Below are 19,573 nucleotides of genomic sequence, written 5' to 3' on the forward strand. Positions count from 1 at the left end.
ATGTTTTGAAATTATTATTGGTTATTCCTGCCTTCATTTTGGGTTTTTTACTGTTGTCCATACACACGTGCTGATATGTCACAAGAGCACGGCTGTGTTTCGCCGGTCAACAACAGGAAGTAGGCCGCGGAGTGTTGTGGTCGAAGTAGAATGAGCTAGCTGTCAACCAAAGTTCAGAAAGAGTTAATAATTCGATATATTAACACCACGGAGGTGGAAAACAGCGCTGAAGGCCATGAGTGTGAAAGAAGAAGTCAGCTTTGACCCAAAAGGTACGGAGCTTTATCCAGGAGATGTAGCTGTAGGAGAAAGTAAACCCAGACTCCGTTTAAAATCTGATCATTTAATCTCAATGTTATCTTGCTTAACGCCAAAATCCACAATACCAGAATGTTAACAGATACATGAGACACATTATTGGACTCCTTATGGATATACTGCAGAGCAATATCAGCTTTTAAACCTGCTGTTTTACATTTTAACGCATCACAAAGAATGTCAACCAATTATTAAAACAGTACATTTATTAAACCAAAGTGATGCTTTGCTGATTTTTTTTACATGCCGATTTAATTAACAGGTCATACCCATTCATAAAATGTATTTTTTGATGTATTCTACAGTGAACTTGATTCATTCTGTAGAGGAACCGAAAAATTAGCACATTTCTCAATGGAGTTCGGTCATATCGAATCTCCCTGTAAACAGAGCTTGTAATTGATATTTGTATGCTGAAAACAATATAAGTGATATTAATCCAGTCAGCCCTGTGTAGCGACATAATGTACTGAGGAAGAAAGCTTGTCAAGTCTTTATTCATGGTTCATACAGAGTTTATTGCTCCACAGTCTTGTGACTTAGTTCCTGTTGCTTCTGCTGCAGGTTTGTGCTGGTTTGGGTTATAATAACAATGAGTAAATTAGAAAACAGGCATCCATATTTATAAGCTAAAGATATCATCAGCGTCAGAATGTCAGTAGTTTCTTTGTGTGTGATCTCCTTTTGATAACTAATCTAATGTTTTTCACTCCATTCACTGAGCCTCTCCCTGACACTGTTTGGCCTGCCTCCCACTTTGAAAACCATTGTGTTATACTATTGTTTTGTCTGACTGCATGTCTCTCGTGTACCCCTCAGAGCACCAGCACCTGCGTTACAACCCTCTGAAAGACAGCTGGGTCCTGGTGTCGGCCCACCGCATGAAGAGACCCTGGGCTGGTCAGGTAGAAAAACCTGCAGAGGAACACGTACCCAGACACGACCCCTGCAATCCACTCTGTCCTGGGAACACACGTGCAAATGGAGAGGTAAGAACAGGTAATACAGTAGATGGATGGATACATACAGTAGGTCTGTATTATGTACAAGGGGAGCAACATTTCCTTTATGGCATATATGAAGGGAGTCACAGATGTCACATCCAAACCTTTCTGAAGTTTAGAGGTTTCTCTGCTGTCACGTCCTATTGCTCTCTTTCTGAAAGTGCCCTGTTCACACACAGTACAACCACAGTCTGATGATCTATTGGCCACTCAGCATTTCCACTGGTGATCACATGCATTTGTAGATGCTGTGGATACCAAACATTACGTTAAAAACTTAATTAATCGAAATATTGTCAGACTTTGGGATTTTATTACAGAATGTATTTTTGGTAAATTTGGGGAAAAAAACTAATAATTTTTCACCCACTTTTGTCTACTCTATTTGTCTGTTTCTGTTTGTCCAGGTGAATCCAAACTATGACAGCACGTTTATTTTTGATAATGACTTCCCTGCTCTTCAGCCAGATGCTCCAGATCCTGGTGAGTGTCATATCTGATGCTGTAAAAGTGTTAATAATAAAAACCATTGGAGTTATTAAAGAAAATAAGCGGTTGGTTGCAATATGTTTGTATAAGGATTGTTGGGTTTTTTGCATACTGTGCTTTCTCTTCATTCTCCAGCTGTATAGATTTTTTGTTTGACAGGGTAATATATGTTATTATTCTTTAGCTATTTAGCCACAGCATACAAATGCAGTCTTTATATGTATTCAGAGCCCCAATCTTTTATTTTTATAATTTCATGGCACAATAATGTATTCATTCAGGGCTGATAGGTGGAGATGGGTCAGAATACCCTGGTGTACATTTACAAAACAAATGAATAGTTTGAAAGCGCAGCACATTATTAAAATTTTACTTTACATTTACTGTTGTCTTCCTCAGGCTCGGATCAACATACACTGTTCCAGTCTAAACCTGCCAGGGGCGTCTGGTAAGAACAAAGCTAGATGTTGCAGTCAGACAGTAACTATATAAAAGTTTAATGTGTGTTTGTATCTGTCTTATTTACTTGGATTGAAACTGAGTGTGTTATTTATTGAAAACATGCCAAGAGACTGAGTCTGAAAGTTTACTCTAAATCTTTTACGTTATGTAAATCAGCAGCATTTCTGTTTGATTAGTATCTACTCTGGCCCTTTATCAATAAGCAAAAACATGAGTTGTTATAATAAGTTAAATATTAAACACATACATCGTAAATTAATCTGTGCTTTAAAGGATAGATTTCCTTTTTAATATTACATCTTAATCAGCTTTTAATAGTGATAATACATATTTAATCTAAACTGATGAGTGCAATCAGATCAGTTATGTTGGATCATCATCATCATACTCAACTGTTAGATGGAGCTAAGTGTTTTAATCACTGCACTGCATGCCACCTGTTTTCATGACATCTTAAAGTGTGCAAAACAAAATCATAAATCTACACCAAGCTTGCATTATGATATGTGTCCTCTGTGTAACCAGCAGATGGGGATGTTTCCTCACCACTTCATTTTATACACTGAGAGCTAGATGCTTGAATGAGTTCAAATGAAGTAGATTTCAGTAGAGCTGCAATGATTAGTTGATTAATCGATTAGTCAGTTGACAGAAAATGAATCAGCTACTATTTTGATGAGTGAATAGGAAAATGCCAAACATTTACTGGTTGTAGCTTCTGAAATGTGTGTTATACATTGTAGTAAACTGAATATATTTGGGTTTTGAACTGTTGATCAGACCAAACAGGATATTTGAAGACATCATGCTGGGCTCTAAGAAATTATAATAGGTATTTTTCATTATTTTCTAACATTTTATAGACACACTGATTAGAGAAAATAATTGCCAGATTACTAGATAATTAAAATGATTGTTTGCATTTGTCAGAGTTGGTAGATTTTGAGATTACCCAACAGGATAGCTAATCCTTTCTTATTTCTCACTTACAGCACCATACACAGACACATAATTACAGCACCCGCAGAGAGATGAGTTGCACCAAGCCTTTGCAAATAACTTTGTAATTATATTGATCCCTGACGTCACAATGGATCAATAAGTCATGATTCATGACTGCATTCATACACAGAATCTACTCACATTTCATATCATATCAGCAGTATATGGTGTTCAGGCAATTTTTCTAACTTCAAAGATGTTCCTGAACAATCCTGCTATTTCAGGAATACTTGTATGATTCTTCCTGACAGCAGAGTTACACAACAACTGAATAATAGATTAAATCAAAACACTGTGCTTGGGGTTGAAATCTCATGTATTGGCAGAAGCAGAGGCTGTCAGTTATTACTCGCCACGCACACACTCTTATCGTAATGAACAGCAGAAAAAGTACTGATTGACTTGTTAGGATGTTTTTGTATTGACATTAACTTTACGGGTGTTTTTCTCTTCCTTGCAGATTCAGGTCTTTTTGTGTTCATGATGTAGTGGCTGCATTTTTTTAACACCTACTGTGAAGTACTGTTTTTGTTGAAGTGTGTTTCCAATCTGCTCATTCCACTCAATGTTGAGGCTGAGACAGAGGAAATTGAACCAGAGCGTGTTGCCTTGCAGCAACATTCAGAGAGCCAATTAGAGTGCAAAATAAAAGTAGGAAGTATGATTTTGGAGATTTGGGTCTCAGGAGACAAGAGAGATAGGATGATGGAAGAATTGGGAAAATTCCTAATGACTTATGGCATCACCTTTTCTCAGTTATACATGCAATCTCAGGAGAATGATGCTGAATCCCAAAAGAAACAATTTGGTAACACTTTATTTTACAGGTCTGATTATTTCCTAATTTCATAGAGAGCAAATCATGTTTCCTGAAAACTACTTCATAATTTTACAGGTCTGATTATTTCCTAATTTCATAGAGAGCAAATCATGTTTCCTGAAAACTACTTCATAATTTAGTGCAATTTAGTACACTTCCAATAAATGAATAACATTTATTTTCCAGGATAATGGAGAGAGTGTTTTATTGAGTGCATAGCAGTACTAAATTTACATTCCTGTACTCACAGCACACATAGTTGTATATGAATAATTTGTTGTTGCCTTTAGGGGAAAAGAGAGACAGGATATGGGCTTTACCTATGCCGTTTCCCTGGCGTCACAGACTGTTCATACACTGGTGTTGGTTTCAGTAAATTTAGGTTAACATATGAATGCAGACAGAAGATAAACCAAAAATGACTTAGTTACTGGGATGAGGGTTATTACTCATTGTTCTGCACAGTCTCAACAAAAGTAGTTACTTGCTATATGTGTGTTTCCTCCACCTGATGTTTGACTCATATTTGATACAGTATGAGCCACATTCTTGGCATTCAATGAATAAATGATGCAAGACAATGTAAGATACAATTCAACACTTTATTATTAGAAATATACTTTGGTTTAAATTGATTTCTCTTTTAAAAACTTGAATAAATGAAAACTATACTGTCTATATACTATACTGTCTAATGATAAACAAAAAGGCAATAAAATGGAATAGATGGAAAGAAAACACAATCAATAAGCTCTATCACATATTTGATGATCATTTTTAAACCTTTAATGAACTAATCACCAAACCCAAGTCTCTATATTCCCTATTGTGACACCAAACACCAAGAAACTTTAAAAATAGATTGAAATCACTCAGATAAAGCTAATAAAGCAGAGTCCATATATGCACAGGCATTTCTTTAATTTTAGTGTCACTAGCATGCTTTTAAGGAAATGTTGGAGACATTACATTTAGGTACAATTTTTTATCCATCATTTAATCATCATCAAAAGAGTTTAAAAGTATTTGGTCAAACAAAATGCTTTGATGCATCATGTTCAGTCAATGCTGCTGCAGTAGAAAATACAGGCTTGTGACTGAAATGTATCCAAATATATAAATAGACATGAATTGGATATATAGACATTGTTGTTGACATTTCTCTGGAACATTGTTTTAAAGTGAGTTTGGCTGAAGTCTTAACACTCACACACACACTGGAGTGCTGGCAACTCCTAATTTACTCATGAACAATTCATAAATACGACCATTCAATTTTGCTCAGAGCGTAAACACCAAAGTCATGTTCAATAATTGATCGTGTACTAGCTGCTTGGGCCCAAGAAGAGCCTGATCGAAATGTAATTTTTTCTGACTCTTACAGTCGAGGTGTTATCCCTGGGTACCTGAGGATAGGGAGAGAGCATACACATGGATATGTTGTATGTTGTTGTACCTCTCACACACAGAGACACTGAGGACATGAGTTGAGTACACACATCTCTAACCCCTATACAAAGTTGTTAAAATGTATTTACACCCTGAAACCATGTTTTTTTTCACTTGGCCCTGCTCACTTTTTGCTTGAACAGAATTATGTTATAAATGTTCACATGTCATGGTGTATATCACGAGTAAAACTATGGTGATATTTCTAATAAATGTAGAAAAACATCAGATATTCTGTAGCACATATTTGCTCAGTAAATCACTTGCCCTGCTCTTCTTGTCATGGCTGTGCCCCCTAGTTTTACATTATTTAGATGAAATACCATTTCATCATTCACTTGTGTAGCTGGAGACCTTTTTTTGATACAGCAAATAAAATCTTGAATCAAGTAATAATGTGGTTTTCCATCATAGGCAGAGCAGACGGTCACACTGAGCCTGAGAGCATCCTGCTACATAACACATGAGCCACTCTGAATGACACATATTATCATTGGGGAAAAGTGCTCTGCTAATGCCAGTTGGAACTAACTTAACTAAATGAACTAGCTGCTTAATATAAATGTCACTTTGGTCCAGTTAGATGCTAATTTGGTCATTGGTCTTCAAAATGCCTGTTAGCGACACCCTGTTTATCCATGACTTGTAGCTGCAACTGTTCAACCCCATTCTGTACAGTTTAACACTAGTAGCCTGCCAGCTAACGTCAGTCATTCTGAGACCTTGACAAAAAGAAGCATTTATGATATTTCCTCATTCTAATAATGCAGAACAATTAACAATTTATTTAAAGAATGTGTTGATTTTATTTTCGACTGCAAAGAAGTATGATCAAATGTGATTTCAGTTGGACTTTAACCTCTGTACCTTCTTTGTAGTTTAAACCTTGACTCGCTTTTATCCCAGTTGAGATTGTTTACTGTTGAAATGGCTGCAGTTTCAGCTCAGATGAGAAAATAAGAGAGTCCTTGAGTATTATCCTTGAATATCATGTGTGTAGATTTGTTCCTCTGGAGTTTTATTGATAGCATCTTCACTTTATTTTCATTTTCCATTCAGCAGCATTTGAATCTGATCTTCTGGGTCTGTTTTTTTTTCTTTTTGTTCACCATGTTGATGTATATTTTCCTCCACAACATTGCACTACATGTGTATGTGTGTGTATAAATATAAATAAATAAATAAATATTCTCATAAATCCTGGAAAGGTAATTTTAGTATTCTAGTGCTCTTCTTTTTGATCTGACTGCCCTTCCAAAATGTAAACATTTTAAAAGCAGTTCACAGGATGAAGATGTTGATTTCATAAGGCAAAATGCAACCTATGAATTTAATCAGGGTTTGTATTAGAGCTTCATCACATTTGCTTGTGATTTGTTTATATGAGCATAAACATTCATCTTAATCTTCAAGGAGCAATTTGTCAGGCTTGTTGTGTATTAAGTCTATCCATTTTTCATTTTTGGATCCAAAGTGCACCACCAACAAGAACTTCAATAAAAAATATGTCAAAGAAGATATGTAGCTGTTTTTTAAAGGTGGTCTCTGGAAAGTGCAGAGCAGCACTTCCACCAGAGTGTTCAGCACTTTGCACCAGAGATATTAACAAAGAGCCTTGCAGATTATCGCTTTTATTAACCAGGTCATTCCCAAACAGACCAAGGATCTTTTTTTATGTATTTGAAGGAAACACACGCAAGACAGCAGCAACACGTTTATTACTTATTAATCAGATCCAGAAAAACAACAAAACATCATAATAAATAATAGACACACACAGTAAAAAATTAAAACTGTGACAGAACAAAGACAGTATGCAAGGTGAAGGTTTCAACACCTAAGATTAGTGAAAAGGATGTTTGTGCTTTGCTGAGTGCCTCTTGTTTTTCCACTCTATGCACTCTATGGACCAGTTTTGCAGAAGCACCTTGAGCACTTCGAGCTGAAAAACTTCAACTCAAATCGGAAAAGTGCTTCACTTCATTTGCTATTTTTCCCTTTGTCCAATCAGATGTATTGAGAGACAGGCCCTCTGTGGTCACATAGTAGTGGCTGGTGGTATGACTTTACCAACTGTACTTACCATGATCTTTTTAAATTGTAGGCTTTAACAAAAATGGCAGTGTGGTTATGCCATGCGTTCTAGTAAGTTCTCTAATCTGGGTCTACTTTTTCACACTTTTTGGCGAAATACCTCATCTTTTGCCAGTGTGATGATGATTCGGCCTACCTTAAACACGTTCATCTTGAAATAAAAATCACAATACTCACCTAGTTGCAAAAATTCAGAGGTGGACGAACAAGCACTGTGAGAACTTGTGGAGCATTTGCGCTCAAAACAAAAGACGAGATGACATCGTTTTTGGCATCAAGCATAAACATAGCTTTAGACGCTACTGTCAAAATACTAGGGAGCAAAGAACTGAATCCACAATCACTTCAAAATTAAAAACAAAACATAAAAAAGATGACATAGATGCATACATTTTGGAGTTTTAGCCAGTCATCATGGAGGTGCACCTCTGTGGTTTTAAGTCTTGACAAAAACTGGATAAATGGGCATGATAATTGGTTCAGGCATTCATGTCTGCTTCAGGATGAATGGTAATAACTATGGTGATTCCTGTATTGCCATCACAGAAATAATTAACGTCTTTCCTGCCACCCTCCCTTTTTTCATTTCTCTCTCAGTAAGGTCATGTGTTTCCATCCTTGGTCTGACATCACCCTCCCACTCATGAAAAAAGAAGACATTGTCAAGGTGATTGACAAGTGGGCAGAGCTTGTTGAAGAGCTAGGAGCCACCTACCCTTGGGTTCAGGTATAGGATGCACAAACACATATGCAGATACAGTCATTGGTATTCATACTATATCATTAGATCTAATATCTTCCTGGGTATCTGTAAAAATCTCATAGATGAACTTTTCACCTTGTGCTCCATTGTCACTGACCAATCAGTTCTCTGCTCTTCCCAGTTTTATATTTAATTAGTCATGTATTAGATTCAACTTTAATCATGCCTCTGGGTAAAATTCAAGCAGAAATAGGGAGAGAAGGATATGTGTAAGATATCAGTATTTATACAACTAGTAATTAAATTCTTCCTATATTACACAATGGGAATAGCGAGTAAAGATATTGTGTTTTTGTTGATGTACTAACAGGTTAGAAGTTGTAATACATCTTTCCTGCTTATGATATTGGGTAGAGTATATGGACAGAAGTATTCACTCACTGAATCTGGAGAAACACAATTTTTTTTCTGAGTGTGTTGAATTGCTCCAAATACTATTGTACTCATGACCCTTATAAGCCATTACTGTGGAGGAAGCTAGGTTAGAATTGTATAAACAGTTCGAGCAATCATTAACAAATCATTTTGCTAAAGTTGCTGAATCCATCTTAAATCCAAAATGAAACTGATTCATATTATTGTAAGTATCCATCTGTTCCCTTAGCCATAGAACAGTCATCTTACTTCGACAGGTTTTTGTGTACACAGTCCATTTTTTTTTCGTTATGTTTTTTAATGATAATTCACATGAGAAATTGCATTGTACTCAGTTCAACATGGTCAAATGGTAAATGGAATAAACAGATAAGGTGTTAACCTCCAGAACACTGATTGTCCAATATATCCCAACTTTTGTGTCTAGTCTACATAGAAATTCAACCAGTGTGTGCTTTGTGTAGTATTGACATACCTAGATCATATGTGCACGCCAACCCAGTATAGAAAAATGTGATTTAAAAACCCAACCTGTGAGTGTCACTTGAGATCCCTAAAAAATCTCACTAAATAGACAAGTGTATACACAGAACACATAATTACCAAAATCAGCACCATGGACAGCACCATTCTCCCAGTTTACCCACTTAAGTGATTCCTTTTGAGACACTAGTATTGTTGTCTTCCCTTTGATCAGTTAACAGTTACTTTGCTCAAGAGTCTTCAAGGGATGGCATCTAGTGAACCATCAAAGAGCTGTAATTTGTCACCACAATATCTACTGTGGCCAAAAAGGCTGTGCAATGGCTGGGTCATTTTTGAAATAATGATTATATAAATGATCGTGTCTCTTCCTCTGTTTCTGTCTTCACTTCATTTCATTTTGCTTGGCCTTGGATATGTAGGTCCGCAAACAAGCAAAAAAAGTCAATCATGTTCTTGACTAACTGGATTTTTTTTTCTTATTCAGATCTTTGAGAATAAAGGAGCTACGATGGGTTGTTCAAATCCACATCCTCACTGTCAGGTAGGAAATGGACACATATTGCACTGAACACATACTGCTTTGACTTATACCGACAGTGGTGCTTGAAATTTTGTGAACCCTTTAGAATTTTCTCTATTTCTGCAGAAATTACCTAAAACATCACACAAATCCTAAAATGAGATAAAGGAAACCCAATATAACTTTACTGAGGAAAATTATCCCATCTTACATATTTGTGTGAGGCAAAAGTATGTGAACCTTGCTTTTATTAACTGTAGGGGGTACTGTGTCCCCCTTTGCCACAATAACTTCAGCTACACATTTCTGGTAACTGTTTATCAGCCCAGCACATCAGGTTGGAGGAATTATAGCCCATTCCTCCTAACAGAAGAGTCTCAACTCAGGTGTGTTGGCTGGCTCCTTCCAAAACATTTCCTTTGGATTAAGGTCATGAGTTTGACTTGGCCATTCCAAAACATTAACTTTCTTCTGCTGTAACCATCTTTGTGTGTTTAAGGTCGTTGTCTTGCTGTTGAGCTTTTGTTCACAGATGGATACCTTGACATTTCCCTGTAGAATTTGCAGATATAACTCAGATTTCATAGTTCAATCGATGCTTGCAGGTTGTCCTGGTCCAGAGGCAGCAAAACATAACTCTTTTTATTCAAGACAAATTTGTTGTCTCGTTCACATAACATTTTTCCAATCAACTTCTAGCTGATCTACGTGGCTTTGTGCTTGCAGCACAGCCATGCACACCTTTGATGTTCAATGTTCTCCTGATGGTAGACACATGAACACTTACATTAGCCATTGCAAGAAAGGCCTTTAGGTTCCTTGACGTTACCATGGGGTCTCTTGTCACCTCCTGGACTAGCACTTCTTGATCTTGGTCTGATATTTGTTGGTTGACCGCTGCTGGGGAGTGTAACAATGGTGTTGAATTTCTTTCTTTTGTCAGTCAACTGATGGAGTCCAAATTCTTTAGAAATGGTTTTGTACTCCTTTCTAGCCTGGTGAACATCCACAGCTCCTCTTCTAAGGTCCTCAGAAATCTCATGTGTTCAAGCTATGACACACTTCCACAAATGTGTGTTGTGAAGCTCAGACTTTGATGGTCTAGACTCAGATTTCTCTTCTTTAAAGAAGGCAGGGCCTCCCAGACTCACACCTCAGTGTCATCTCATAGCTCCAATTTCCCCTCAGTAAAATAATGATAATGATAACAATAATAATAATAATAATACAAATAATGAATTGCCATTCACAAATATGTAACATTGGATTATTTTCATCAATATATAAAGTGAATGTAAGATTTTTCTCTAATTTGTTTAATTGCTGTCTCTTTAGTAGCCTTGTGTGAAAGTCTGAGCGAAGTACCACTGTATGCTCAAATACATAAACATTACAGCTTATTTGCTCTATTTTGTCTGACTTTTGATGTGAGCCATTGTAACCAAGAAGAAAGAAAACATACACACATCAACATACATACACTCACCATGTCTCCCAATCCTTCTGCTTTCAAAATGCAGCATTAACACATTATCACTTTCATCATATATGCACAATACAATCTGAATCTGTCGCACTGGCCCAATTTGCACATCTGAGCTGCTGTCGCTGAGTTAAATTAAGATGTGTTGAGAAGAACTTAAAAGTTTTGAGCTTGACAAGTCTCAACATTGAAGCTGCTAATTGACTTTTCATTCACAAATCTCCAGTGACTGCTTGTCACATTTAGTATAAGTGCATGTTTGTGTGTCTATTATTTCTTCCTTTATTGTTGTTGTTTTTGTTTTTTGTTTTTTATGAATAGTCACACCTATATTACTTTTTGGTCATTTTCTTGTCTTGTGATGTCTGCTAATTTTATTGAGGTGATTCAGGCAAGACTAACAACTCAGAGAAGAGAGAAAAAGAGAGAAGCATTTCCTGTCAAACTGTCACCCTGACATGTAATGCTGAGGAAGAGCATAATCAGAAAGGAGGATGACAAAAACAGAAGGATGGATAGTTGGGGCAGACAGAGTGATATGTTGAATGTTAAACAGAGAGTTATGTCAGCTATCCAAGCAATGTAGAAAATAAATACAGCTGCATGAAGAACCCCAAATGAAAAAACCATTGGACTGCAACCGATGGGAAGTCAGACAAACAAAGGAAGACAGTACTGTCAGAAGCCAAAAAGTAGGTGTTCAGTTTGAGAGTCCAGGCAGGATTTGTGTCTTCAGCCTGCCTCAGTATCTACACTATGAGATGGCTCTCTGATTGGACATGGGAGCCACTTTGAATGAAGCCATTATACCTAGTTAAAGTGAAGATAATGAACTAAGATGAGAATGCAGATGAGATTATTACATGTAAAACAAATAAACTGCAGATAAAACAAAAGAAATAAACAGATGAAAAGGATGAAACCATGTAAGTATAACTAGAAAATATAGTATGTTCCCATGGCAGTAGAGTATCATATTTTTTACATTACAAAAAATATAGAAATATTAAATGGAGAAAAGTCACACAAGTTTACTCTCTCTAAGGCAAGGAGCTCACTAAAGGTCTGATTTTACAAAATACTACACCACCTCTCTGGTTGATCAATGAAACCTCAGCCTTGTGAGGTAAACTAAATATTTTACACCCTGCAGGATGAGGAGAAACAAAAGGGCTGAATCATGTGCTGTGAGGTTTTCTAAGGGTAGAATACAGAATATAAACACTAACAGCAGAGGGCAGTACATAACCTCAGAATAATATGATTTGAACACACTGTTCGTTTGGTGAAGAGTGTTTGTTCCTTCAAAATGTTGCCTCAAAAAAGCAGAAAGTGATAGAAGTACTCCTAAAGAGAGAAACTCTCTGATTCAGATGTTTGAAAAATCACTCTTGTTATATATGTATTCAAGTGCAATCAAAATCTTTTCTGTACTGTTACCAGATCAAAAAAAAAGTGTTGTTTTCATGAGATCCAGTGTGAAAGACTTTCAATTGGAACCAAAATCAAACTTAGATCTGGGCTTTGATGGAACTTGTTTTTATTTTATTTTTATTTTTTTTAAGTTTTAGCAGTTTTGTCTCTTTTTTTGTTTCTTCTTTCCTGCAGTCCAGATTTCCCTTTCTAAAGACATCAAAGTCCCAAAAATGAGTGGTGTAAATGTTTGCCTGTGTAGTGTGTGTGTGTGTGTGTGTGTGTCTATGTACAACCCCTTCAGGCCAAAATGTAAGAAGCAAAGATCTAAAACTTTAAAGAATAACGAACAGCAAATGTTAATCATGGTCTGGTGGCAGTATTGCTTCTGATAACTTTTGGTCTCAGAGGAACAGACTGTATGTATTTCTATGTAAGTGGAGGGAAGAAACCGTATGCCTCTGGAATAGTAATATCCTTTTATTTTATGTAGGTTTCCTAAACTATATAAAGTATTAATTCTGTGAAGTGCTCAAAAAGTGCAGATTGTTACTGAGTTCATTTTTCTCCATAAGCGTGTATTTGAAGAACAACACTTGGACTGATTGTGTCGTAATAGTTGAGAGTGATATCTTGTTATTTATCAGATCTTGTCCTGTGGGAATAGGAGTATATCCTTTGGTTTTTCACTTGTGCATCATCTGCACTTTTCTCTAAGAATCAACAGTCTGCTGGAGATAGATCCGTGTATACAAAAACACAGGTGTACAAATAGACCTACAGCTACAGATGTTGGCAGGCGTGCAGATATAACCACACACGCCCGGAGGCATGCAGATGTAATATTTTCACATAATTTCACACACCAACCACATCTTTTTCCTTTTCTCTTTCAGACTGGTGCAGCCTTTAGCCAGTATTCAAAAAGGCCTTAATATTAACATCATGCTCAGATGGTTTGTACTCCCAGTACAGTCACTGTGTACAGAGTCATGCAAAGGCTCAGGGAGAAAATGCCAAGAAACATCAAAAATATGCAGGTTTTTTTTAAAGATCACTTTATTGCATTTGCTTTATTACGTATAAAATATTATTCATGAATCTAAACCCAGGATGATGAAGCCACATGTCACGTACCCTAGAGGCAAGACTAGCAGGGCATCCATAAAATGCCTCAAAACACAGCTCCTGATAATCAAGACCCTTTGTTTTTACATTTCACACATTAAGTTAATGCTACTTATTTTATCTTGTTGTAAAGGTGTAAAAATGAGGAGCCTATTACAGTGTGAATCGTACACCGCAATCTGGATGAAAATGTGGAGGAGGAGTGTTAAATCAGAAAACAATTTGCTGTGCAGCCCGGAGCAGAGCAGCATTACATACCAAAACAGCAGAGAATGCCTATGATTATTACTCTGTTCATGCAATGGGATATTATAATTGAAAAACTACCACTTGTGACCCAAATATGTGACTTTCTATAAAACTGCACAGTTAAAAGCCTAAAAGCTCTCAAAATACCCCATAAAAGCAATTGAACCTAAACAACATGCACAAATACTGAAAAGAAACCCTGTCAGCTTTGCAATGCAGCAATACTGTAGCTAATCAATATTCTTACTGTATGCTTTTTTGTAATGTAAATACTTCCTATTCAACACCCCAGTAATGGTTTTCTCAGATTCTGGTTTGCCAGACGGAGTCATTTGGCAGTCTTTGCCTTACAGTCATTTTAACACCATAAGGTTTAAACATAAATAATCAGAATGTGGGTCAGGATGTTCACTTTTACTCTTAAATAGCTTTCTGATATGCAATAGAAGTATATCATTAGGCAGTTTTTGAGGTGTGATAGAAAATGTTTTGCAGTGTTGTTTTTGAGCATTTGGATAAATGTTTTCCACAGAGGTTAGAATTTGGTGGCATCAAACTTTTTGTTTTCTCCAGAGACCACAGACTTTTTCAATTACAACTTAATACCAACCTGTCATTTTGAGCAAATACTGTCTGGTACAGAATGGCAGCTGGTGGCTGATGAGAGGATGAGCGATATGAACATTGTTTGTCCCAGTTTGATATTGAAACAGCTGCTTTAAACCTGTACATGCTTTTGTTTGTTTTGTTATTTTAAGATTGGCAATTAATCACGATCAGGAAGCTAATTTTGTCTGTCTGTCTATGGGCACCTATTAACAGCATAATAACTATTATGTGTGCATTAGCTAAAATGTTATTGCAAATTAGTATTAGAAAATTTTTCCTCTAGTTTTTTCATAAATTTTACATTGTATGTAATAACACCCTGTAAGTATTGTTGCATATCATTCATTTCCAATCAGTATAAACTCATTTTCCTGAGAGTACAAACATCACATCTGTTTTTACTTTAGGTAGTGTTACATTATTGTAGGATGGTGCAAACCACAGAACAATATCATGAGTCTATGACAAGTAAAAGCACAGATGTATGGTCAGAGTTCAGGTATTGGGTAGCAGGGATGAGGAATGCACACACAGGCAGGGTTTCTTGATTTAAAGACACTTTACTGAGGCAGATCAAATAAATGGTTTTACAGTTCGGCAGGAGATGGGAAGCGAGTGAGTGCTCGCAAGCAAGTCTGAAAGGGCAGGTCATAGACCGGCAGGAGGTCACAATATGTATGTCTGATAACAGAAAGGTGACTTGCAAAAGGTGGAAAACTCTGAAGGAATCATCAGAAAAGAGAACTGAGAGGTAGTAAAGCTGAAGAGGGAGACAGGGAGCAGAGCAGGTGTCGCTATGACAGACAAGGGTCCTGTTTCCTAGATATTAAACCCAGGCTTAGACTACTTTTAATATGCAACTCCATTTAATATAATTTTTTATTGAGGACATATTGTGTCAAGGTCCTGAAAGCTTGGTTTCAATGTTTAAAGATCCCCAGGACATAATGTAAGATGCATAAAAGTACTCTGCATTGACTAATAATTTGTGTCTGATATGGTTTTTCCTCATAAATTCCTTCCTTAGAAATCCTTGAAACGACACATGCTCCTTCTCCTTCATTAAAAATCCAGACTTTTCTAATATGCAAAAATGATTCATTTCAAAAGTGTAACTGCAGGTCATAAAATATCACCTACTTAAGTTCTGTTCTTGGTGTATGTGCACTGAATGCTTCAAGTTTCTATATAAGACTTATGAAAGTTGTATACTGGACCACAGTTGGCTGCAAAATTGTTGTGATGTTACAAATCATGTGTGTAGGCTCACGCCTTGAACTGAGAAACAGAGAAACTTTTCTCCAGCCTTAGAGTGTCAAACTCTGCACATGCATCATTCTGCACAGTGAAGCTCAAACATCCAACTGAAGTAACAAGAAGAAAAACATATTTTTGACTGGAGGGGGACTTTTAAGAATTTAAAGTGTAAGCACAGACATAACAAAACAACTACAGACAATTTCTCAGGTTAAAATAACCAAAAACTGTTCTGACCCCAGCAGAAAAGGTTGTGTTCATGTACTGCAGAACCCTGAAGTTCACAGTAAGAAGCTGATAGAGAGGCCTTTGTTACCTGCTCTAATGGAACCCGACTGATTGTGTTCACTGTGATGAAGTACCTATCTCAATCACAGTCTCAGTCTCTTCAAACTGATTTTCTCACTGTTGAAATAAATGAAAGCCAGTGGCTGTCAGGTAAAATCCATTTATCAATCTTTTGTTTTTTATGAATTGAGTTTTGAACCCTAGAAATCTCTGCACATGTGAGACATTTATTGATCGAGTGATACTGATGAATAACCCTATTAAATGTGGTCATGTGGAGTCATGGCAGCAGGATAAAGCAGACTGGTTGCTGTAATTCTCTAAACATGGTGTCCTACACACAGACACATACACACAAACCTACATACATACTGTAATTCTATAGTTTTCTAGATTCATGTCATCTCTCATGATCACCTGTCTCCATCTTCTTCCCGCTTCCTCTGACATCATAGGTGTGGGCCAGCAACTTCTTGCCTAATGAGCCGGCTCTGTCGGACCGCTGTCAGAGAGAGTACTATCAGAAACATGGAGAACCGCTGCTGCTGCAATACGCCAAGCAAGAGGCTGAGAAAAAGGTACGGCTAACACAAGTAAACACAAAGCACATTTCAAGCCTAATTTTACTAGAACACTTTTAAATCATAGTTTACTTTTCCTCTGGTCTCAGTTTTGGCTGTCCTACATTTCCCAGAATACCCTGCAACAGTCTGTCAAAAGAGCTTTTGAACAGGAACAGAAAACAATGAGAGGTGTGCAGTCTATTATGAATGTCAGGGATTTTAAGTATGTGCTGGAAATTAAAATGAAATACAGCTTTGAAGAGCCAGTAATGGTTTGATTTTCTAAAATGATTAGATTTAAAATTAATACAGAGCGGTGGCAAACACTTGGATTTCTTATTAAATAGCCTGGGAAATGCATCACACAGAGATGTGCCACAAATCTAACATCCCAGGCAATAAATAGAGAAAATCGAACCATTATACATGGCTTAAAAGGCATGTTTGATTAAATTAAGTGCTTTAGAATTGCGCCTTGGATTACCTCCACTAAAAATTTGAATTTGATGATTATGAGCAATTTCATAAATGGTAATGGAAACACCAGTCATTATAGCTAACTGCGTGATAATGGCTTACAATAATGATCAGGGTAATTCTTTAAAAAAAACAAGTTTCTAAATATATAGTGTATGCATCACAGAGGCATCTTTTTTTTTTCTCTCTACAACCGGCCTCATTACTACTTCTCCCTTCATCCATCTACTTTCACCCCCCCACACACACACTTTTCTATACTTCATCTTTCTCTTTTTTTCCCCATCAGTATCCTCTGCCTGTCTTTCAGTCAGTGAGGCGTGTGATTGGACGGCAGACATGCTCATTAGCATAATGCTGTGACATCCATCTTCAGCCCGCATGGACATTAGGAAGACTAACTTAATGTGTGTGTATGTGTGCATTTTAGTGATTCTCCACTCATGTGTCTAAAGCATCCGCAGCTGTAACCAACCGAGACACTTTAGGCATTAAGCATGTTGGCAAACGTCTTATTAGTAAGCAGACACTCGGAGGAAATAGTGAACCAACTGTCTACAGAATTAAACTTGACAGAGCCGTGACTTTTTTACCTCACTACTTCAAGCTGTAGCATACTAATGCTACATTATTATTTAATATGCTTAATCACAGGTTATATTCACAGCTAAAACCCGTCTTGAAACAGGCTCCACTGATGTTTATCCAGTGATAAGGCAGTCAAGTGTGCTGCCAGTTTAACTTGCTCCAATGAGATTAACTGGCAGCACCTTATATCCTTCCTTCTTTCTCTCTTAGGCTTCCACCTGCAAGTCTGAGTTTAAGTGGTAATTAACAAACCTTCCCATGTTTCTTGTGCTGGTGTGATCCAATGTCGTGCGTGTGGAATGCATAAAAAGAAAGCAGAGCCAATATATTTTATTATTTCATTGGAATGATATGCAAGAAGCAACAGAAATATGTTTAATTTTCTACATTTTCTTCATCCAGATTATTCAGTGATTGTTTAGAAGGATGCATGATTCTGTCTTGACCAAATAAATGCCGAAATCACATTCTCTACCTTCCCTTTTCAAAGTTGATTAGCCACTTCATACATGAGGCTGAAATCCACTCGGGTTCAGTTTCGAGAGGAGGCATTTTTCTCCTCTTGAATTAAAGCCGATTCTTTTTAAGTATCTAAAAGGGAAATGATTTATTTCTCTTCGAGAACAGCGGGTGAACGGACTTGAGGATAAAGTATGACATTAAATGAAATTTGCTGAAGTAGAATGACAGATGAAGAGTGAGGAGTAGGAGGAGAAAGAAGGGGAAAAAAGCGTGTGAAGACAGAAATAGAGACACAAAGAGAGAGAGAGAGAAAGAGATGTGCAGGTAGGAAGGAAACGAGGAGTCAGCCACTGATTCATTCAGGGAATGAGCTGATACCTGTCCTACTGGGAGTGTGTGTCTGTGTGTGTGTGTGTGTAAGAGGTGATAACATTAAGGTTTTGAGAAAAGCAGAGTAGACACTTGAAACTCTTAGACAGCCGCTCATGGGAGCTGACCTTTATAAAATCAGAGTGGAAGCAGATGTGTGTGTGAGCGTTTGAAAGCATGCCTTAAACTACTTGTTCTTATCCATTTTGTGTGTGTGTGTGTGTGTGTGTGTGTGTGTGTGTGTGTGTATGTGTGTGCGCATGTGTGTGTCTGTCTCTCTTTTTGCTCCTGTCTCTCTGACCCGAGGTTAGGACCGTAAATTGGCACACTGCAGTGTTTGGAGGAGTTTGAATTGGGGTTCGGGTCCCAGGTGACACTCTCGACTTTGAAACAAAAACTTTCTAAGCTAATTGAATAAAACTCTTTAGGATTTGCGGTCTGTAAGGTTTCCATTTTAGGACATCCTTCACTTCTCCCCCCCCCCCCCCCCCTCTCTCTCTCTTTCTCTGTCTCTCTTTCTCTCTTTCTTCAGTCCACGCCGCCACCTCCATCTTCCCTCTCCGTCCTGATACCTATTCACTTATTTTTCTATCTTCATTCTGCTCCTATATAATCCTGTTAGAGGGAGAGTGCAGTGGAAAGGAAGTGTGAGCAGGAGCTGAGAAGGAACATTGAAGATGAGGAAAAAAAGGCTGAAAATCGTGACCAGAAAAAAAAAAATTGAAGAATATAGTTAGAGAGTAAGAAGTGTGAAATCAGCATTTTTAAGTTGAAGTATGGCTTCTTTCAATAATGGATAACCACTTAAAATTTTGATTATAATCGTTCCACTAATACATTACAAATACTTATAGATGCACATGATGATGCATTTCAGTTCATTAAGAGAACAGAACTCTGTTAGA

General features: G+C 37.1%; 1 protein-coding gene across 1 annotated transcript in view; it reads left to right on the plus strand.

The window, feature by feature from the left end:
• The first annotated feature begins 132 nt into the window (after positions 1 to 132).
• Positions 133 to 19,573, plus strand: part of galt (galactose-1-phosphate uridylyltransferase) — a 31,614-nt gene continuing 12,173 nt past the window's right edge. Inside the window, exons 1-7 of the mRNA XM_053340192.1 lie at positions 133 to 272; positions 1,138 to 1,307; positions 1,730 to 1,805; positions 2,211 to 2,259; positions 8,236 to 8,365; positions 9,747 to 9,803; positions 16,665 to 16,787. Of these exons, the coding sequence (XP_053196167.1) occupies positions 236 to 272; positions 1,138 to 1,307; positions 1,730 to 1,805; positions 2,211 to 2,259; positions 8,236 to 8,365; positions 9,747 to 9,803; positions 16,665 to 16,787 (642 nt within the window). The 5' untranslated portion in view covers positions 133 to 235. The remainder of the gene's footprint in view (positions 273 to 1,137; positions 1,308 to 1,729; positions 1,806 to 2,210; positions 2,260 to 8,235; positions 8,366 to 9,746; positions 9,804 to 16,664; positions 16,788 to 19,573) is intronic.

Source organism: Scomber japonicus, chromosome 19, assembly GCF_027409825.1.
Source record: "Scomber japonicus isolate fScoJap1 chromosome 19, fScoJap1.pri, whole genome shotgun sequence".
Taxonomy (NCBI): domain Eukaryota; kingdom Metazoa; phylum Chordata; class Actinopteri; order Scombriformes; family Scombridae; genus Scomber; species Scomber japonicus.